The sequence below is a fragment of the Typha latifolia genome, chromosome 10, assembly GCF_019914945.1.
Source record: "Typha latifolia isolate L0001 chromosome 10, TyphaL0001v2, whole genome shotgun sequence".
NCBI lineage: Eukaryota > Viridiplantae > Streptophyta > Magnoliopsida > Poales > Typhaceae > Typha > Typha latifolia.
This window is the reverse complement of record NC_133095.1, coordinates 1,027,975-1,049,859: the sequence shown is the minus strand read 5'-3', so window position 1 is coordinate 1,049,859 and position 21,885 is coordinate 1,027,975. Positions and strand designations below refer to the sequence as shown.

The 21,885-nt window shown below is 43.4% G+C and overlaps 3 protein-coding genes across 7 annotated transcripts; 2 read left to right on the top strand and 1 right to left on the bottom strand.

The window, feature by feature from the left end:
* Positions 1–73: 73 nt before the first annotated feature.
* Positions 74–7,103, top strand: LOC140796106 (protein FAR1-RELATED SEQUENCE 12-like). 5 transcript variants are annotated; one of them, XM_073148978.1, is made up of 9 exons: positions 74–1,403; positions 1,581–1,658; positions 1,958–2,035; positions 2,938–4,990; positions 5,115–5,236; positions 5,330–5,404; positions 5,474–5,533; positions 5,915–6,029; positions 6,214–7,103. In XM_073148978.1, the coding sequence occupies exons 1-8, from the start codon at positions 324–326 to the stop codon at positions 6,026–6,028; spliced, it is 3,660 nt and encodes a 1,219-aa protein (XP_073005079.1). In that variant the 5' UTR covers positions 74–323; the 3' UTR covers position 6,029; positions 6,214–7,103. The 5 variants fall into 5 exon arrangements, with proteins under 5 accessions (XP_073005079.1, XP_073005077.1, XP_073005078.1 ...); XM_073148976.1 differs by having other exon boundaries at positions 5,903–6,029; XM_073148977.1 differs by having other exon boundaries at positions 5,468–5,533.
* A 367-nt stretch (positions 7,104–7,470) lies between these two features.
* Positions 7,471–10,506, bottom strand: LOC140796107 (uncharacterized). Its single transcript, XM_073148980.1, has 6 exons — positions 9,974–10,506; positions 9,293–9,441; positions 8,927–9,037; positions 8,705–8,855; positions 8,182–8,456; positions 7,471–8,007 (listed from the first exon to the last, which is right to left on the bottom strand). The coding sequence occupies exons 1-6, from the start codon at positions 10,250–10,252 to the stop codon at positions 7,767–7,769; spliced, it is 1,206 nt and encodes a 401-aa protein (XP_073005081.1). The 5' UTR covers positions 10,253–10,506; the 3' UTR covers positions 7,471–7,766.
* Positions 10,507–17,721: 7,215 nt separating this feature from the next.
* LOC140795942 (protein JASON-like) lies at positions 17,722–21,609 on the top strand. The gene is made up of 7 exons (XM_073148770.1): positions 17,722–17,930; positions 18,013–18,067; positions 18,161–18,252; positions 19,247–19,473; positions 19,575–20,439; positions 20,516–20,598; positions 21,318–21,609. Exons 1-7 carry the CDS (start codon positions 17,841–17,843, stop codon positions 21,367–21,369), a joined length of 1,464 nt encoding a protein of 487 aa, XP_073004871.1. The 5' UTR covers positions 17,722–17,840; the 3' UTR covers positions 21,370–21,609.
* Positions 21,610–21,885: the final 276 nt, after the last annotated feature.

Sequence of the window (21,885 nt, the reverse complement as noted above, 5' to 3'; positions counted from 1 at the left end):
TTGGTTGTTTAAACCTTGAGTCGACACGTGACCCGAGATTGAATAAATCCATGGGCTCCACCTCTGCGTACGTGTCAGTGGCACGGGCGCGTCGCAGCACCGCTCTCTTGTTCGGATCCACTCACGCCCTTTCCCCAATTCGGCACACAGAAGACATCGCGAGAGCCGAGAGGCGAGAGGGAAGGGAGGAAGTTGAAGAGAAATGATGAGATCATTCTCGTTTACCACCTCGATCAGGAAATTCTAGGGTTTCGATTTCTACGGCGAGAAATCCTTAGCCGAGGGTTTCTATTTTACCTTCGATTTCGCTAGATTCTCACGATATGGTGTTGATTGCGGAGATACGCGATGACCCCTCGAACGTGGAGGGGAGGCCCAAGGAAGAAGGAATCGACGACGAAACGGCCAAGGAGAACGATGAAAATAACCCTTCTGACAATCTCGAGGCGCCTCCGGTGGATCCCGAGGCCGAGGTGAAGGAGAACCCTCCCGAGAACAGCCCTGCTCCTGCTCCAGCTCCAGCTTCAGCTCCTCCGGTGGCAATCACCGAGGCGTCGTCGGCCGGACCGAAACTGTACAGCGAGTACGCTCTCCGCGTGGCCTACATCATGCGGAGCTACCTCTCCATGCGCCAGGCTGGCTCTGCCGGAGCCTCCGGCTTCGCGCCCGTCTCGTTAGGGGAGGGGGAGGGGCTCTCCGGCGACCGGTGCAAGGCGATGATGGAGGTGGTGCGGAAGGAGCACGGGAGGTGGGCGGTGTCGAAGCTCGTGATGGAGCACAACCACTCGCTAACGCCACGTGAAGAGGGCGGAGAGGCATTGCCGTTGCCGGTCATGGGAATGGAGTTCGAGTCAGTGGAGGCGGCAAAGGCTTTCTATTATGGGTATGGAGAGAGTTTTGGGTTTAAGGCACGGACAGGTTCGAACCGGCGGTCTGCAGGTAGTGGGGCTCTTATCATGCAGAGGTTTCTATGTTGGAGAGGGGATTATCTTATGTACAGAAAGAATGCGGAGGTTAGCACTATGAGGCGGAAGAGGGGCCCGTATAAGAAAAGAGCAAGGAGGCTAGCAGAGGAGGCTGCAGCCGCAGCTAAAAGAGTTGGGACGATGATGGAGGTCATACAAGTTGCAGGTTCGGCAGAGAAAGGCGAGGTGGAGGTGCAAAGTAATGCTCCTGTGAGTAACGCAATGGATGCAGGGCTGAAAATGATGGTTGATGCCAAGGTTGGTGGGAAGGGTAAGGATGATGGGAGGGCGATTCCGGTGGCTAATACTGCTCAATCTCGGCTGTTGAGGGAGCTCGGTGTAAGAGTGTCTCGGTACACGAATGAAGAAAGGAGAAATATAATTCTCAAGTACATGATGAAACGGAAAAGTAGGCCGGGTGCAGAGAGGCCTCCTAAGGTATGTTCCGATCTTGTTTCTCGTCATTGTAGGGCCTGTTCTATCATCCTGGAAAAGGGAGTATTAGGTTCAAAGACTTGTACATGAGTAGAAGGTAAATAGTTGGATCCTTTCTTGAAAGGATAATAAATTTTGTTGATGTGCTTCTTGGCCTTTTTTTTTCTTTTACCTTTGCAGGTTCCTTCACGGCAAGCTTTGGCTGAAAGGCGTCAGAGAGGCGTCGGGGGTAGATTTCTCAGTAGAGAAGGAACACAAGTAATCTTCTCTCTCTCTTTTCTCTCAGGCACAAAATTAAGCTCTCATTGGGATAATCTTGAGTCCATTTATTGTGAACTGAATATAACCCTATCTCTTAAGATATTTTCCACTCCTAATTTTGGCTTTAGTTATAGGGCAATAATTATATATGAGCTTGGTAAAGGAAGTATCAGTTTCATAGACCTCTACATGGATAGAAGACAGATAGTTGGTTCTTGAAATCATTTATTAAAAGATAATAACCCTGAAATATTGCTGATAAAATTTACTGGGCCTCTTTCTTTATTTCCTTGCAGGTTCCTTCACGGAAAGTTTTGGCTGAAAGACGCCAGAGAGTTATTGTGCCAAGAATTCTTAGTAGGGAAGAAACAAAGGTAAATTTCTTACTGTAGTCTCAGAATTGAATGTATGCATTGTTCTGGTAAGTAGGTCATTTATTGTTAGCTGAACTTAAATACACGGGTTCTTAAAGTATATCTAGATATCATCTCCTATCATAGTTTTGGATTCTGGAGGCTTATTTTATGGATATGAAAGTTCACTTATGACAAGGATTATGGTGTCTTAGGCTCTTAGCCCTATTTGGTCACTATTAGTCAGATTGAGCTTGATGCCACTATCTTCAAAGGATATTCGAAAATCCAACTGTCTGCTTAGGGTGTACCTGTCCTTGATTGATTAAGTTTAAGGTAATACTAAAATTGGAATCTTCTTTTTGGGTTTTATTTACCTTCATCACTTATTTAGAAACCTGTGTAGCTTAAGAGGAGGTACCTGATGAAGAATCACTGACATATGATGTGCATTTTCCAGCCGCAGAACATAACATAAAAGTTGTTACCAGGAAAGAGCGCAACTAGCTAGAGGTTTAGCTAATTAACAGAATTTCATTGGCATTTAGATGTTGCTTTATAGCTAGTGTAGCAAGGATAAAAGTATCACACATGTAGCAAGCTGGTCTGGACTTGGACTAGTTTAGAATTTAGATGAGCAAGAGCCATATAGAGGTAAAGATGGCAAAGATGGCTCAATTCATACTCAAAATATGGTCCAACTTGTCTCTGCCCATTAGATCCCTTGGCGAACATGCTTGTGCGTCCCTCTATGTATGCTAGATAGGCATAGGGGAAAACAGGAAATGAACATTTTGTTACTTAAAGCCTGTGAAAATTTCTAACTTAAGTTGCGGGTTTCTTCCCCTCTTGCTTGTTTAGAATCATCTTACTGTATGCAATTGATTTATCCTTCTCTTTCTGAACTTGATGATTCTTTCCAGGCCCTGCGCAAAGATGTTGAAATGGTAGAACCAGAGCCAGAGCCAGACCCCCCTGCAGAAGTTGTTAGTGATGCAGGAGGAGAGCCGAAAGTTGGCATGGTGTTTCCAAATGAAGAGAAGGCTTACGAATTCTACGTTAATTATGCTACCACTGTTGGATTCAGCATCCGAAAAGGTTGGTGGGATAAATCAGCCAGGAACATTACTAGATCAAGAGTTTATGTGTGTTCAAGAGAAGGATTCCGTCCAAAGAGTGTAGCAATTGATTCTAAAAAGCCAAGACCAGAAACAAGAACTGGTTGCCAAGCACGTATGGCTATTAAAATTACATCTAGTGGTAGGTACTGCATAAGTGAATTTGTACCTGATCATAATCATGAACTTGTGGCCCCATTGGATATTCAGAAATTAAGATCACAGAAGCTTTTAGCTAAGGTACAGCCTGCACGACATAATGCCACTTTAATACCTGCTAATTACAAAAATTACCTTAGGTCAAAACGCATGAAGGACATGCAGCTGGGTGATGCTGGTGCTTTATGTGAGTACCTTCAAAAAATGAAAAGTGATAACCCCTCATTCTTTTATGCCATTCAAGTTGATGAAGATGATCAATTGACAAACATATTTTGGGCTGATGCAAAATCAATGATGGATTTTCACTATTTTGGTGATGTACTATGTTTTGATACAAGATATAGAATAAATGATTACGGCAGACCTTTTGCTTTGTTTGTTGGTATTAATCATCACAAACAGTCAGTAATATTTGGTGCTGCATTAATTTATGATGAATCTGTGGAATCTTTCAAGTGGTTGTTTGAAACATTTAAATCTGCTATGTCTGGGAAGCAGCCAAAAACAGTCTTGATTGATCAGTGTACATCTATAAGTGAGGCAATTACTGTTGTATGGCCAGGCACTATCTATCGTCCTTGTGTGTTGCATGTGTACCAGAATGCCACTAAGATCCTGAGTCACATTTTCGAAGGCTCGGAAACTTTTGCACCTGACTTTAGCAGGTGTTTGTATGATTGCGAGGAGGAGGAGGAATTCCTATCAGCCTGGGAGATGCTATTGGAAAAGTATGACCTGAAAGATAATGATTGGTTGAGGAAGTTATACGCGGAAAGAGAAATATGGGCTTTGGTGTATGGACGTCATACATTTTGTGCAGACATTACAAGCACTCTCCGGAGTGATAACTTGAATGCGGTGCTAAAAGAATACTTGAAACTGGAGGTGGATCTCCCTTATTTTCTCAAGCAGTATGATAAATTAGTGGTTGGCAAACGTTTTGCAGAACAGCAAGCTGATTATCTTGCAAATCAAGGGACTGCTAGAATCCCCCCACTGCGGTTGCTTTGGCAAGCTTCTAGTGCATATACTCCGGCAGTGTTTGAAGTATTCAGATTGGAATATGAGTTGCTCTTGAGTTGTATGGTTTATAGTTGTGGTGAAGTTGGGACAATATCTGAATATGAGGTCACTGTCAAGGACAAACCTAGAGTGCATTTTGTTAGATTTGATTCGTCAGACTGTACGGTTGTTTGCAGCTGCAAAATGTTTGACTTTGTTGGGGTTCAATGTTGCCATGTGCTGAAAGTTCTTGATTGTAGAAATATCAAAGAACTTCCGCAACACTACATCTTGAAAAGGTGGAGGAAGGATGCTAAAAGTGATACACTAAGAGGAAATTGTTGTTACACACCTGACGATGATCCCAAATTATCTCTATCGAAGCGGTACAGCTCATTATGTCGAATATTGTACAAGGTTGCTGCGAAGGCTGCAGAAAATGTGGAGGCATATGCCTTCATGGAAAGCCAATCAGATCAGCTCCTGGAGCAGGTAGAGCGGATCTTGCAAGCAAGACTACTTGAAAAGTCTCCATCAAGTGCTCCTGCAAAGGGTCATCAACAAACTCTGGTTCAAAATGAAGGCAGCAATAATGAAATGCGGAGGGTAAGTGGGAAGAAAAGTAAAAATGGAGATGTTCGTCGAAGGCAGCAAAATGTTGTTGATACGAATAAAAGGAGAAAGGGGATACAAGGTTTGTATGGAAATCCATGGGCTGCTCTTATTTTCTACTAACATTGTTGTAGGAAACAAAAGATTGCTACATTACTTTAGGTCGGTCCGACAAATGCATGATCATTGTGGTTGATTATATATAGGTATGTCTGATGAGGCAGAAAATGCACTTAGGAGTGAGGAATCACCTGCAACATCTAATGCATTTCCAGCTAACCCAAGGAATCCACCTAATCAATTCCTTGCAACAAGTCAGCTGATGCAGGTACCTCTTTTCAGTTGTGCATCTGACCTTGGATTTTGTAATTTATATTATACAAAATTTTTGATATACTATGATTTTTCTTTCAATCTATAGGCACCATACCCTACAAGCCAGCAGTTTGGACTTGGTTCTGTACAAGTCTTCCACGGCATGACACAGCTTAATCAGGTAACTTAGTGGAATATGACAGGTTTTTCAATGCGTATCTGAAACTGATGGTATTGCCAATAGATGCAGGAGTCTTCGGTTGCTTCTCTACAGCAACAACCATTCCATAGCAGCACCCCAATGAGTCAGGTTGTTCTCTTTTAACAAATAAAAGAATAAAAAAATTGTAACATTGTGCACCATGACTGGTAAAATGAATGTCCGTCCTCTGTTATTTTCATCTCTCAATTAAGACTAGTAAAATGTAGGCGAAAGCACCTCCATCTGTTGAAAGACAAACAGAGCCCTCTTTAAAAGTGGGTCAAGCTTCCAATCATGTAGGCAATACCTGATGTGTCTGGTCTCCATATGGAAAGCATGAGAAAATCCTGTCATGTTTTGTAAAAGACTTGTAAACATCATGTTTAAGAACCTAATGTCTAACTAGGTCTGGAATTGTTAAACTCGTATAATATGTCTAAATCTCATATCACTATTATTGACTGTTACTATGTCCAGAACACTATGCAGCCTTACCCACCTCCAGACATGCAGTCGTTGCAATTTATCGGTAGCAATCCCCAGTTGGGCAATCAGAGCGCTGATCAAGGCCACTACACAATACCAGTGTGGGATTTCCTATAATGTATGTAATCGTGTTCTTTCTCTAGTCATTAGTCTAATGTGTTAAGTTTCCTTTAAGCATGGTCTGATGCCCAGTGTAGCTTGCTGTTCTCTTAGTGAGTTTTGCAAATCTGCACTTTTGAGGATCACCTGATCACTGCTATATTTTGATCGATTATCGACCATTACTTTTCTTGGTTATGTAGGTTCAGGGAATCTGCTAGGTGGATTATGCTAAAGGTTCATCTCGTGATTCTCCTGACTTACCTTTTTAGATGGTTATTGATTGATGTGGCAACATGAGGATATCAATTTAGTTAACTTGGAAGTTATAGAAGCTCCTTGATTATGTGTATCATGGAAAGCCCTCTCATGCCTCAATGGTGGTCCGACATCTGATGTATTCTGGCGACATATTATTGGCATTCAGTATATCTAAAGCTTGTTACAATCCTTGTGGCATTTCTTGGTATTCCTCTTGCGACACTGAAGATGTGATATTACTATCATTAAGGAATTATAAAGTATACAGCTTAATATTTGCGTCGGACACAAGGGGAGTTCAGTCAAAGGCAGAAGTGGGTGGCTTTATACATATATCGCTACTATGGGAAGGCCTCTCCATTATCTGAGAATCTTTGCTTATACCTTGCAGCTAGGCCATCTTGTTTCAGAGAACGGTTTGGTCCTCGTGCATTTTTAGTGGCTAAATGATGTGCTGTTTGTAAGTGGAGCAAAATCTGGCCAACAGTCAGCATCATGGATGGTGAATTAGTGGCATGGTTTTCTCTACCTCAGTAACTTATTGTGGAAAAGGATTTTGAGGTGCTAGCGCAGATGTTGTACCATTTCTGAATCCAAATGTTGCTGAACATGTTTTCTTGGTCCCGAGTCTCATGACAAGATCTCGTGTGTATATTTGTAAAATGGTAGCTTTGTCCTCTTCTCAGTAGCTGTTGTTATACAATTTTCCTGGATAACATGGTGGCAATCTAGTTTTAATGTTTGTTTGGTTGCTGGATACTGTTTGCTGGGATTTTTTTAGCATCTAAGATGTAAAAGAGTACGGCATGATGAAATTTGTGGTTGTTTCCTCTTTTCTCGTCTCATGCAACTTGGCTGTCAACAAGAATATTATCTTTGATGCTATAGACTTCAAACATGTAATAGCATACGAGTGGCGTACAACTATAACCTAATAAAGGTCTAGGAGAACGGTAAATTCTCGATTTTGGATATGATGGAATATTAAAGTTCTTGATCCCAGAAAGTTCAGACCTGCGCAGTAAATCTTTGCAGAAACTTTTTAGGGTCCAATTTCAGATATCTGCCTGAAAATTGTAAGTTGAACAAGAATGATGGAAAACAGAACAGCGTGTGTCAGAGTTTTAGCCATAGATAGCCATAGATACAAGCTCACAGGAGCTAAAAAGAGAAAAAAGGATGAGACATTAGAAATCATGTTTAACAAAGTAATCAGTTGTCAGGCATTAATTTTGTAAGTGTACACACAGAATCTCTGTTTTTACGAAACTTTAAGGCATTTCCTCTGCCATTTCTTGCAAAGTAAACCTATCTTTGGCACCCAAAATGCTAAAAGTGTTCTGATGTTTTTCTTTTACATCAACTACAAAATTCAGGTATATCTTGTTTACTGCTGGAGCTGACTACCGTTGTAACTCCTACAATTTTCTTTTAAAAGTCAAGGAAGCTGAATGCGAAGATAATGAATGCCACAATGCATGAATACGGCCTTCGGTCAGTGATTTAATATGGCAAGCGATTTTGTAGAAATATACTGCTGCCAAGAATCACCGTAATCTGATCTTTGATGGCTATGCTCACTTTTGGAGCAAAGTCTTGCTGGTCCATCAAAGCGGAGAACTTTTGTTTCACCATTTGCAGAACTTTTCTCAGATGTACCAAGAGTCCAAGTAGTGGGAAGCTTAAGATATTTGTCATAGAATGCAAGTGCAATTGCTGGTTTGATGTGGTTGCCCCTGAAAATGCATAATGGTAGAGTAGATAGATGGCAGTTAGTATCAGAATAAGAATTGTAAGACATGACTGCGGCGGAAGCTTTCTTCCCTAGACGACTCTTTAAAGAATATATATGATTATCTATGACAATTTCCACTGAAGTAGAAAAATATGACATAGCTGATATGACAAACCTTTCACTTCCTGCATCAAGAACTTTTGTCCACCATAAAATAGACTCCATCAGAGTTTTCTCTAGTTTATGCGGGTCAACCAGAAGGATGCTTAAATCGGGTAAGCAAGCATTTTTATCATACGGTTTGTCGGATATCCAACTCTTGGCAGCAGTTCTCTGTATAGCATTTAAAACCTCCATATTGACATAATCGCCTAACCTACTGCTGCAGTCCTCAGCAGCTCCAATAGCATGAGAGCCTAAATCAACACCAAAGAGATCTTCAATATTACCCTGTACACAAAAAGAAGAATTACTTGCAGTCTGCATGAGAAGAGATCATCGTTAAATTGTACTGTGCACAAAGCTGAGAAAATAGATAAGTTACAGCTTTTCTTTTTTCCAGCAAATTACTACTGATTGTTTATATGGTCATCAATTGGTCATAAGCAAGGGATTGTGTAAATAACTAAAAGGTTTCTTTAACATCATACAATTGATTCATAAATATCTAAAAGTTTAATTGAGTAAAAAGAAAGTACCTTTATGATGGTATCAGGTGAGATGTATGCATATCTGTTCAAAGAGAAATACTTGGTTGGGATGACAAGCGGTGCTATTTCATAAGGAAAGGTCCAAAGGACTTCCACTTCAGGATGAGCAGATTTTAGTCTCTCCTTGGCATCCTTTTGCCTACAGAAAGATCAAGCATGAGTTTTCGCAACAAAGACTCAAGTACAAGTTGTTTGATGTTCTATACTCACCCAGTGATATCAATGTTTGAATTAGGTAGGACTACTTTTAACTTATAATAAGGCAATTTCTCATCTTCATCTTCAGGTACAAAAAAATGGAGAAAGATGCCCTCTGGATATCTGACCAAGAAAAGAGCAACAATGTGAGTATATATGCTGACGCCTGCTTCTGGAAAGAGGTCAGGACATGGAATTCCACAGACCGATGTGTAGTTAACGATTGTGGAAAAATTGAAATCATACTGTGGAGCGAGAGTTAAAACAATATCCAGAAACAGATATTTAGTAAGCACAGAGCACATATATGATCACATTCTACTGTTATCAGTTTAATCACAAGAACAACAACAACAACAAAAGAAAAAAAAAAAGAACCTTGCGCTGGACAAAGTCGAATTGGCAAGCACAGCAAGCACTCGAAGATCCAAACAATTCGTCCAGGAAAAGATGTGTATCCCTGGGACTTCATCTTGCTTCTGAATCCTGCTGGAGTGCTCATTCTCTACAGTTCTTCGATTTGTAGACTGTGAGAAAATAAATTCAAACTCAACGGGAATGGTTTTCAAGATACCAAATTATGCCTTTGCAGATAAATTATTCACTCAGTGTAAATCCTATAAGAATAAACAGCAAGAGCTAATGCAGAGTTAGTAAAATTGTAACAGAAGGAAAAAAGAAGAAAAAGATAATTGAAATGGTATATGAACTATATAGAGAGGTTTATGAAGGGCTCCTAAGTGTGACAATATGCAGCTAAGAAGTTTGCCTTTCTTCTATCAATTATTATAAGGAGAAGAAGATTCTACTAACCCTTCTTGTCATCAAGAAAGCCAATGATAGGACTTCGTCAAAAGAAGAAGAAATAAATTTATAGCAATTAGCAGCAAGAAACTAAATTTGCTAAAATTCTATCTATACCACCTAAACCCAGCCAAAGAACACCAAAGAAACACAAGTATCTAGGTTTTTTTTTTTAATTATTATTATTCCTAGCAATGAAAGAAAATTATGGATTCAACCATCGATTAGAGGAAAAGAAGAAGAAAGAGGCTTTACGATTGGTGAGGAGCGGTTGGGATCGAAGGGGATCCAGCTACGGAGGGGATCGGCGGGGTCCCGGAAGTGGGTGGCGGGAAGGAACTGGAGGCAGCCCAACGCCACGATCACGCCGATGGCGATCTTCTGCATCACCGGCTTCGGCCGCGGCGATGGTTCGATGTCCGGCCGGATCGGCCCGCCGCCGGCCGACGGTGGAGCGCGCGAGGAGCTTGTCGGACGGCGAGCTAGGCCGGAGCCGGAGGCGTGGTGGGTCGGCTCGGAGGAGTAGGACGCCATTGGTGGTCTCACCTCTCGAGATTCCACCTTTTAGACTTCGGACTCCTCCCTATCTCTCGTTCGTGGGAATTAGATGGGTTTGGATCAAGGAGGAAGCGGGCGGTTCACCCGAGTCTGAAATACGTTTCCGGAGTCAACGCCGCCCGTCGGGATCCTCGTGTGGGAGCCCAGCTGGCATCGTTGACCATGGATAATTGTGCAGCAAGTCAAATATAAGGTGGCTCTTCTAATTCCTTTTTACTAGAATTCTATTTACTAAGTAAGTTGCTAAGAAAATACTTTATTTTGCACCAAAAAATAAGGGGGTCCGTTTGTCTTATATATAAAATCATAGTACATTACATCCCAGTATAAGTTAATAGGGATAATGGCCCCCTAAAAATTCTCCTCTATATAGGTGTAAAGAATCTTTACGCTTTTAAAAGAGAGAGAAAAAAAATACCCCTTGATAGTTGGCCGGGTCAAAATAGGTCTTTTTTATATAATTTTTTGTATCATTTAGGAGCAAGAAGGCAAGACATTGGTTGGAAAAAAAAAAACTAATGCAAAGAGGTTTAGGCCTTCCCTAAGCTTTAGTTAACATACTAAACCATTCAATTTAGACTTTAGGTCATTATGCCATCATCTCACTGCTACCAAACTATAAAGTAATTTTCTCCGTAATAATTATTTTGATCGTTTAAGAGCCCAAAGTTAGGTATCGACTAACCCCATCAAACTTTAGTTAATATACTAAGTCACTTAGTTTAAGCTTTAAGTTTTGTAAGCTGTCAAAATTATTGTTATGAGCTAAACATCACTGAGACATACTTTAAGCCAATGTACTATCAAACTGCTATTTCAAGTTAATTATACCATTGAGCTATCAACTGAGTCAAATCATTGGATCAAATTACCATTAACCACTAAATAATTTTTTTCACAATAATTATTTAAAATTGAAGTCAATCACATGACCTCTATGGTCGTGGTAAAGAGTACTTATAAATCTATTCAAATTGGAGGGTGGTCTCTTTTTTTTTCTTTTTTTTGAGTAAAGAGGGCGGTCTCATTTTTTTTTTTTTTGTTGATAAAAGAGCTCTATTCAGCTATTAAGAATTCCTGGATGAACAGTTGTCCATCTGAACCAGGACGTACAACTCATGTGGCATAGGGTCCCCCTCTCGGAGAGCTCCGATCTGGGTCGCACCCAAGCCTTTACGTGTTGCCCAATCCGCAGCCTTGTTTCTTAATCAGTTTACATGGGTGATGGAATACTCTCCCACCTTGGCTAATATGGCCTTACATTCCCACACAATGCCCTGGATTTGCCAAGGGCATGGCCTCTCCTCCCTCAAAACCTTCACTGATTGTTCCGAGTCCGACTCCACCTGTGTAGCCTGTTCCCTACTCAGTAAGTTAAGCCCCATTAGCATCGCCCAAGCCTCCGCGTGGAGTGGAGACACCGCTGGTATAGGCTCCCACCGGACCTGCACCACTCCTCCGTTGTGGTCCCGAACGATAGCTCTAGCTCCCGCCTGGCTCGCTCCGGAGTGGAATGCTCCGTCCGTGTTCACCTTCACCCAACCGCTCGGAGGCCGGCACCATCCGCCTACCTTCAGTATCCTCTTTGGTGGATCACCGATCCTGGGTAGATTATATTCCTCAGTCAAGTGCTGAGCTCTTTTGGCCACCAAGCATGCTGCCTCCCTCGTCTCACCATACACTATGCGGTTTCGTTGTTTCCAGATGCCCCAGCACGTGGTTGCTAACAGTTCCCGTATTCCGGCGAGGCTTCCGTTCCTGCATCGCCCCCACTCCGCTGTGATCCATTCCGGTCCGATGAAGCTCCCCATCTTCTCTAATTCCGGTTGCACCTGACCCAGTATGGTCCATACCTCTTTGCTATACCTACACCCATAGAACAGATGCTCTATCGTTTCTGAGAACAGCCCACATAGGCTGCATTTATCGTCCCCTCCGATCCGTAGAGCATGCAGTCTCTCTTTGGTCGGTAATCTACCCCTCAGTAGCTTCCAGCAGAACAGCCTCACTCGTGGCGCCACCTTCAACTTCCACACTCCCCCCAGCCGCTCCAGTTATCGTCTTCAATAGGCCGTAGGACTCGATATATTGCAGCCGCCGTGGGGGTCCCCATGGGGTGAGGCCACCAGATCCATGTGTCCTTTGACCCTTCCTTTCCTAGTGAGATGGATGCCATCTCGACTGCCAGCTCAACACCTACTTCGTCAACCATGTTTTGGCCGTTGCCCTCTCTCCTCTTCAGAAGCTCCGCCACTGTCAGCTCCGGTCTTAGGAACTCTGGTTTGATGGTTCGCGGTTGCCACCTCCACGGCACGGCGGAGGTCCACGGGTCATCAGCTACACTCGAGCCCGTCCCGTCTCCTATTAGCTTTCGGCACCCCATTTTGATGGCATCTGCTATTGCAGTTATGCCTCTCCAGATCCACGACGCATCCTTCCACTTCCTTTGCCCCCACGGATGCAAACCACCGTATTTCCCATCCATGATTCGTATCCATAGCGCATCTTCGCCATTTAGGATGCGAAAAACCTGCTTGCCAAGCAAACTGCTCCTTGTTTCCTTAAGTCTCCTCACACCTAGGCCTCCTCTCTTCTTCGGCTGTGTCACCATTTCCCAGCTTACCAGGTGTAGACCCTTACGTTCTCCTCTGCCCCACAGAAAAGCTCTCGCTATCTTGTTGATCTTCTCCAGTACCGTATCTGGTATCCAGGTGCAACTCATCCAATAGTTAGGGATAGACATCAAGGCACTTCTCAGTAGAGTGAGCCGACCCGCAAAGGATAGGCTGTTACGTTTCCATCCTGCCAATTTCTTCGTTAGGCGCTCCACCAGCCAGCTATGATCCTGAACGCTGACTCTCCTCCCAGCTATAGGTACACCAAGGTACCTAAACGGCATTTTGGCCCTCGGTAGACCCAACAAACTGCGGATGTTGTCCGCTTCCCTAGCCTCCATCCACTCCGGCAGGAACAGCTCCGATTTCGCAACATTCACCTTTTGGTTAGTTACGCTAGAGTAGACCTGAAGGCACTCCTGAATGGCACTCACATTCTGAGCTGAAGCTTCCACCGTGACTAATAAGTCGTCCGCGTACAGTAGGTGCGAAAGGTGAACATCTCCAACTCGGTAGCCCTGCAATAGCCCTCGCGTCATGCGATCCTTCAGCAAGCTAGATAGTATCTGAGACACGAGTAGGAATAGATAAGGGGAGAGCGGGTCCCCCTGTCTCAGCCCACGGTGGGGCGTTATCCACCTTGACGGTGAGCCGTTCACAAGGATTGCATATCTCGGAGATTTGATACATGCATTGATCCATCGGCACCACTTGGCCGGAAAACCCATTGCTTCCATCACCCCCAGCACTGCCTTCCAACTAACTCGATCGTATGCCTTTTCCATGTCCAGTTTGAGCATCATCATCGGTTTCAGGTACCTTCCACTGACCATTGAATGAGCCACCTCCTGTGCCGCCAGAATATTATCGTAGATATTCCGGCCTTTGATGAAAGCCGCCTGCTCTGTATCCACCAGCTGCGGTAGGAGCCCCCGTAGCCTTCCGACCAGCACTTTGGCGATGATTTTATACGCCACGTTGCATAGGGATATCGGCCGGAACTCTTGCACCGTAGCCGATTTCTCCACCTTCGGTATCAAGGTGATGTAAGTATTCCCCCACTGGCGAGGGAGTCCTTCATGCTGGAAGAAGTGTTTAACCGCGTCGCAAAGCTTGTTCCCAACCTCCTGCCAGTATAATGTGTAGACTTCCATCGGTATCCCATCAGGGCCTGGCGCCTTGCCGGTAGGCATACTTCGAAGGGCTTCCAAGATCTCGACATTGTCCACTGGTTTCAGCAGGTTGATACAGTCTTCCGCTGAGATGCCCGGTAGGTCCAGTCCCTCCGGTAATGTCCAGGCATCGTCATGGGTTGATCCCCATAGTTCCTCGTAGTGTTCGAGAAAGCTCTTCTCTATCTCATCATGCCCTTGAACCCATAAACCTGCCTCCGACTGGAGTCCTTGTATCTTGTTCCTTCTTCCCCGCATCGTCGTCGTAAGGTGGAAGAAATGTGTGTTTCTATCTCCCTCTTGCACCCATCTCAGACGTGACCGCTGTAGCCACTTTAGATTTAATTGTCTGCTTAAGGCTGCCTTCCTGTTGTAGCAGCTTCTCAGCTTGGTGCTTCCCCCCTCATCCAGGGTACCAACAGCGTCCAGCTCTTCTAGCTCCTTAATCTCGGCCTTCACGGATTGCAGCTGGGTCTCCAGGTGACCTATCTGCGATCTGCTCCACCCTTTCAGCTGTCGTTGCAAGTTCGCCGTTTTGTGTGTGAACCCATGCATGGGGTTCCCATGCACGTCTTCTCTCCAAACTTCCTCCATGATGCGCCTGCAGCTATCGTATTCCGTCCAGTACATTTCAAATCTAAAAGGCCTCCGTCTACTTTCCACCTCCTTCGGAACCATGACGAGTAAGGGTGCATGATCCGAAGCTGATCTATCCAGGTGTACCACGCGACTCCGTGGATACCTTCGCACCCACTCAGGGTTCGCCAGCGCTCGATCTAATCTGACCTAGATTCTCTTGTCCCCTTTCTGATTGTTACACCAGGTGAACGACACTCCTTCGAAGCCCAAGTTGCAGACTCCCGCCTCCTCTACGAACTTAGCGAAAGCGGATGACTTCGGCCCAAGCGTCACCCGAGCAAAACTTCTTTTTTCCTCCGTTGAGAGTATCGCATTAAAATTGCCAACGACTACCCACGGTAAACCCAGAGAACCTAAACCCAGTAGTTCCTCCCACAGCTGGATCTGTTGCTCCAGCCGGTTGCTTGCATAGACTGCAGTCACCAGCCATGTTTCGCCTTCCACCGAGGAGACCACCATGTGTGCCGCATATCTCGACACCGCCACCACGTCCACGTAACCAACTGCAGTCTTCCACATCATTATTAATCCTCCGGATACTCCTTCAGCCGGCACCGAGAAGGAGGACCAGTTCCTTCCCATTATCCACGCCACCATTTTTGCTTTCGCCCAGTTTGTATGGGTTTCCAATAAACAAATAAAATCCACCTTGTGTTCTCTGTTTAGATCACGACATCTGTCCAGTACATCCTTTTTCAAGGCTCCTCGACAGTTCCAAAATATTGCTCTAAACATAAGACACAATATAGGGTTACTCTAGTCTGCCACGCTTTGTGGCGGATTCATCCTGGTCCCTTCTGACCGTCTCTCTCGCTTCATTAGTCTGTGCATTGCCGTCTGTGTTGTTTGTAATGCAGACCAAAGCCCACTGGTTTTCTCTTTGCCCTTCTAGATCCATAGGCTCATGCCCAGTATCCAGTGGTTTCGTCAGCGCCTCCTTGAGCTTTCTGACCGCTGAGCAGTGTCCTTCGGACGGTCCCCTCTTCTCCTCAGGTGGCCTCGATCCGGTAGTCGCGATACCATCATTGTAGATATCCTCTGGGTATTTTGGTGCTTTGGTTCCACGTTGCTCTTTCTTTGTTGCCGTGAAGGATGATCTACGGCCGCGATCGTCCCCTGTCCCTAGCTTGATTACTGTCCCATTGATGTTGACAGAATCCCAGTCCTGCGTCACTTCCATCCTTCTGCAGTCCAGCTCCACTATTCCATCCCACTCAAGTGGGGTCGCCTTGTCCTTCTCTTGACACGTCTTCCTCTCATCTTGTATTGACCTCCCTTTGTCCTCCTTCCTTTGTTTCAACCCGCCAGTTAAAGGTGAGTCATCACTTTTCGTTTCCACCACCTTAACCGTCTTCGTGTTACTCGCCTGATGCTCCCAGCTGTGCATGGCTCCGGAAATCTTTCCTTTCCCTTTGGCTGACGTTCCCTTATCCGTATGGAAACTCGAGCTCTCCTTCTGTTGGCCAGCTTCCTTGACTTGTCTAGTAGTCCTAGGAAGCGTCTTGGTCTGTTCTGCCAGGTTCTCCTTCCCATTGCACCTTTTGCCTGGTATTTCCGTACTCCTCCCATTTTGATGAAAGTTCACCTTACTCGCTTCTGGCCTCTCTTTCCTAGACCATGTCTTCGCTCCTTCAGCCTTCACCTCTCTCATCTGCTCCATCGGAGTCAGCGCTGCCGTGTTCTGCGCCATCTGCGGTTGCACCACCTTTCGTCTCCGCCTCCTCATCGTGCACCACGGTCCATAGGTCGTATCCTGTTCCGTCATCGGATATTGCATGGTCTCCGTTTCATTTCCAGTCTGTTCACACTTCTCTTGCTCGGTTCCTTGCTTCCTCGCTTCTTCCTTCCTGTGTTCACACCCTGCTGCCCGGTGCCCTATCCTGCCACAAAGGTAGCAGAATACCGGTATATTTTCATAGACCACTCGGAGGTCCACCTGGTCTTCCTTTGGTCCAAGCCATACCGCCTTCTTTAATGGTTTCTGGAGATCAATCTCCACACACACCCTAGCAAACCTGCTCCTCGTGTGGTCCAGTGTTGTCTCGTCCACCCTCAGTGGCTTCCCGAAATACCCAGCCACCGGAACCAACGCTTCTAGTTCCCAGTACTCCTGCGGCAAATTATGTAGTTGGATCCATACCGGAGCAAGATGTAAACGCTTCGCTGTAGGTCTGAAATTGTTCCTCCACGGAATGAGACTGAGTACTCTTCCTTGTATATAGTCCACGGCCCTTTTGTGAGGACGTGCACCATATCCTCCTCCTTCTCGAAACGAAACAAATAATACCCTCCAGACATGTCCGAGGCAGCGAACTTGTCTATTCCGTTCCAAAGTCTGATCAGTGTGCGCTTGAGCATTTCTAGAGGGATACTCCTCCCTAAGAACCTTCCGAACAGCGTGAGCTTCCACCGGTTCCTGCACTTCTCCAGTACTTCTAGGTCTATAATGATACAATCTTCAGTTTGTTCTCTTAACTTCTCCAGAATCTCCTCCGGAATGCGTCCGTTGGTGCCGTTGGCCGGCTTCCCTTCCTTTGCAACCGATGCCCACGATCTATTCATGTCTTCTCGTTCCTTCCCCTTTTCGTTACAGTCTTCTCTTGGCTCGCTACTTCCCCCACCAGCATCAGCCGGTGGGGAAGGTCCCTCCATTCCCCAAGTGTCCGCCACTCCGATATCGCCACTCCGTCGCCGAGGCTTCGCGTGAGATCCCGAGAGAATTTTTATTTTCGGGGCTCTGGCGTTGGTGGAGAGGATAGGTAGAGGGCGGTCTCATTTTATACAAAAAGAAATTTTTTTTGATGAATCTAAGGTTACGATCTTCTGCAGTTTCGACTACAGGAAGTTAGTAGATCCGTTCTGCCACGTACAAGATACAGAGAATTCCTGCATCTGGGAATGGAGACGATCTCTCCACTCATAACTGGTGCAGGAAAACGTCGGCCTCCAAATTTCCCATTCTTTCCCTCGTAGCTGCCAATTTAAATTTCAAATTTCCCAATTAAACGCCTCCATGGAACCAAAAACCCAATAAGCTCCTCTCACTCACTCTCCTCCAACCTCGCCATCCTTTCCGAAGCACCGAAGCTTATCATAGAGAAGAAATCGAGCTTAGGGTTTTCGTCGATCGCGAGGCAAATGGGCTGCTTGTTTGGTTGCTTTCGGATCAAGGACGGCGAGCGAAGGAATCATCTAATCTCCAGCTCGATCGCTTCAAGGAGCGAGGTGGTAAGTGGATTCGAAGACCTTTTCCTTTGTATGGCTCATCAATTTTGACGAATTAGGGGTTCTTTTGTTGTCGAATCGGTAGATTAATGGGGAGAAATTGGTGTCGAAGAAACTAGCTTCCTTCTTCTTGCGCGAAGGTAATGATCGATGCCTGCAATTTTGAAAATGTACAGTGGTGATTTATAACGATTGTTGTGGATTTATCTTTCCGTCGCTTTGTATCTTATTAGAAGAGGAAGATTCTCCTTGTGAGCAAGCCGACTATCTAAATTCGCAACAAAAGATCGACAAAGTTAGTTCAGATAGAGAATTACAATACGAGGTATTTATCCGAACAATTTTTTAATTCATCAAAATTGTTTTGGGGGGTGATCTATTTATTCTAAGCTCCTATATATCAGGACATATTTTGTTCTAACTTGATGGATTTTGTAAATCTTGTTTAATTGTCACTCTGGTTGATGATTCTTTTACATGCAAGTAAGATTCAATGTCCTTCTACGTTGCTATCAAGCTAGGACTATGCAATCCTGTTCTTAGCGTTCGTTGCTGATTAACACATTGTGATCAAGCACCGAGAGGTTGATCTAATTACTTCAGGATGAAGTGGAGATGTACCATTTCTACACTAAAAAGAACATATACATGGTCTCACTGATCTCCTAGTATTTTGTAATATCATACTAATAGCAAGTGTCAACTAGGATAAGGAAAAAAACAATTATCTTTCTATCTTAATATCAACTTAGTTGCAAATAATTCTAGTGGATGCTTCAAAAACAGGGTTTAGTTGACTTAAACTATGCATTTTGTTAGGTTCTAACTCCTTTTTGATGATCTTCTGCTGCTTATTTGCTCTTTCAAACTTGACACTGAGGTACTGAAATTGCCCAATTCTTGTTTGCCACTTTCTTTCTATAAATTTATAGCAGTGAGAAAAAGTCTCCTTGCACACTTCCTTTATGTCTGACTTCACAATCTTGAACAATAGTGGTCATTCAAAAAATAAAAGGAGATTTTCAGATAGAATCTGTGAGTCCAGTAAGACTAGTCTAAAAATCACTATTTTGGTCTACTGACAAATGCAACCAATAAGCAAGCCCCCCTCCTTCAGTCCTAAGGTTATATCAAGGCGGACTGCTAACTTTGTTCACAACGGAAGCGATTCATGTCCGTACCTTACAAGAAACTGTTTTACATCTCTATGCTTCTGGTTTCAGTATGTCTTGCTTATCACTGTTTTAAACTCTCTCTTTAAGAACTTGCAATGCTCTCTGTTTGACTTCCATCATGCTGAAGTTAAAGAGGTTAAACAGGCCAAGTTCCTCAAATCTTGTGGTGCTCTACTAGAAACTCCTGCAGAAATTCGAAAAACTTCTGAAAATATAAATGCAGGAAGTCATGATAAGGATGGGATTCCTTCCATTAGCTCATGGCTTCCAAGTATGTCCGGCAGGGTGCTTCTCATGGAAGGAAAAAATGCTGAGCTTCTCGGATCTCCAGCAGAGTCCCATGAAAGTTCTGGTTTTCCAGAAACTGGAAGGTAGAACCATTGGAGGCTTTCTACCTTTTAGGTCATTTTACAATTTTATTACAACTGAAGAAATTCAGCTTCTTATAATTTTACATTTGATTTTCATGTAGCTCTACTTGTAAGGGACATCAATCATCAAGGCATTACGTGGGTGCTTTACGTTCAGATTCTTCAAGCAAGTCTCTGCACTTTGAAGGTGTAAAGCATGAGCCTGGACTTGAAGAATCCTGGATGAGCAGTTTCTCGTTAGATGCAACTCCTATTAAAAGAGAAGACAAGCAGATTCCAATGTTTGGCTCTAAACATTCACCCTTTCCAACCCCACTAAAAGTGACTGAGGAAATGTATACACCAGCAACTGCTTATCCAGGTAACTTTGAGAATCTCAGAAGTGGGAAAAATGCTCGGATCCGCACTCAGTATGTATATCCAGTTCTGAATCCTGTTGAGAGCTTCTCTCAATGGAAAGTGCTGAAAGAAGGTTCCTATGAGCCTGGCCAATCACAGGATATTCCTGAGCAGGAAAAGAATGCTAGTCTAGATACAGGAAAGAAGTCACAAATGACATCCCAAACTTCAGCATCACAGGATTCTAAACTCTACCATTCCCTGGAGTTCACATCTCCTGGTAACGAGAGAAGACAACACATAAGTGCAGCCTCCAGTGCTAACAATTCACTTCGGGAGAAGCCAAGTACAAATATGACACCTTTGGGAAGGAAGATACCACTCGATCAGGATGATCCTGATCTTGTGGTTGCAAGTTTATCTCAGTGGTTGAAGCCTCCAAGTGCTAATAAGGAAGTGAGTGAGATGTTTAGAAGGGATAAATCTCATTCTGGAAAGAGCTCCGATGGAGACAGACCCATTATTGGAATGGTTGCAGCACACTGGAATGATGAGGAACCTGATCGTATATCTCCTAAAAGTTGGGATAGAAATGGCATTCCCAATTCAACAAACAAGTATAAAGAAGTAAGTTTTCTCTGGTATCTTGTAGCCTTTATGATGACAACATACCTATATTAATGAAATTTCATTGTTTGGACAGGATCAGAAAGTTAGTTGGCATGCAACACCATTTGAAGAGAGGCTAGAGAAGGCTCTGTCGGAGGAAAAATTACTCTCACAAAGGTTGTAGAAAGCTACTTTGATCTTAAATTAAATATACATTGCATTCCAACCTCGTTTTAAATTTTTGGTGCTCTTACGCTTATTAACTCAAAGGAATCGTACTTCTTCCATGCTTAGCTATTCGAATTTTGTTACATTAACTTTTGAGGATAAATCCTGGTAATTTAGCTCCTGTAGTGCTGCCTGTAATAAAACAAATTACACACTATCTAAACACTTGTTTGTTTTTTTGAATCTTGCAAAACCAGATAGATGATTCAATATTAATAAGTTCTAATTGTTAGTCTTTGTTGAGAAGTCAAATGATGAAACTTTTAAGGGATAATTCCTGTTAGAGCTTTTGAATTATTACTTTTTGCCACATATATTTTTCAAAATTTTTTTTTATCATATACACTCTTTTGAACCAAATTTTTTAAGTTTAGGAGTCCATATAATAATAATTTTTTTCGTAGTTTAGATAGTGTATATACTTAATAAAAAAGTTTAGAGAAAGTGTATACAAAAGTAATAGTTTAGAAGGTCTAGTAAAATTATGTTTACTTTTAGTACGATGCTAACCATACGTGAGACTCTGACGGTCGGACTTGTATATGAGCAAGCACAGGACAAAAGTCGTATTTCTACTTTCTGCTACTCTTAACTTTGAACTTCCACTACAATCTTGAAAGCAAGATCTCACTTTATTTAGTTGTCGATTTTTCTTTTCATGGCTGTAGGATATCTTTTAACAAAGATGAAAGCGAGGAAAGTGATACAGCGGCATCGTAAGATCTTCCTCTTTTCTGCTTTGCTGTGTGAACATCAATCTTGCCAGGTTGAGCTCTGCACACTTCACTGGTGCAATTTTTCTGCAGTCATCGTTTTCTCGAGATGACTTTTGTTTGCTCTGCATATTCTTCTCTCTATAGTGAGCAACATATTGATGATATCTTATAGCCTTCTTTTTCCCCTCATAGTCCAATTCTGAGACATTAAAATAGCTACTTCCGGTGCATTTCGATTTATCCATTTACCCCCCTTTGCATTAGCTCAATAATTTGTTCACTTTCTAAGGTTGTAGAATCTCTCTCAATTCCCTTCGTTTTCATAGACCTTTCAATCACCCTTATAATGTTAGATTGTTCCTGGTCGACCAAACAAGTAAGCAGTTGATTGGGTGCCAAATCAGCAGTTTAGGTAAAATTCATGTTTTACTAAGTTCGTTAATCGACCGGAGACTGCTTAGATTCTCCGTAATATTTAATAAATGTGTTTATTGTGATTTACACCGTTTTAAAGTACTTT

Coding starts and splice junctions, on each gene's coding strand:
- LOC140796106 (XM_073148975.1), top strand. CDS start 324: ATGGTGTTGATTGCGGAGATACGCGATGACCCCTCGAACGTGGAGGGG. Junction 1,659..1,957: donor TCAGTAGAGAAGGAACACAA/GTAATCTTCTCT, acceptor ATTTCCTTGCAG/GTTCCTTCACGGAAAGTTTT. Junction 4,991..5,114: donor AAGGAGAAAGGGGATACAAG/GTTTGTATGGAA, acceptor GATTATATATAG/GTATGTCTGATGAGGCAGAA.
- LOC140796107 (XM_073148980.1), bottom strand. CDS start 10,252: ATGGCGTCCTACTCCTCCGAGCCGACCCACCACGCCTCCGGCTCCGGC. Junction 9,442..9,973: donor CCAACCGCTCCTCACCAATC/GTAAAGCCTCTT, acceptor ATTTTCTCACAG/TCTACAAATCGAAGAACTGT. Junction 8,457..8,704: donor CACCTGATACCATCATAAAG/GTACTTTCTTTT, acceptor TTTTGTGTACAG/GGTAATATTGAAGATCTCTT.
- LOC140795942 (XM_073148770.1), top strand. CDS start 17,841: ATGGGCTGCTTGTTTGGTTGCTTTCGGATCAAGGACGGCGAGCGAAGG. Junction 19,474..19,574: donor GGTTTTCCAGAAACTGGAAG/GTAGAACCATTG, acceptor ATTTTCATGTAG/CTCTACTTGTAAGGGACATC. Junction 20,599..21,317: donor GAAAAATTACTCTCACAAAG/GTTGTAGAAAGC, acceptor TCATGGCTGTAG/GATATCTTTTAACAAAGATG.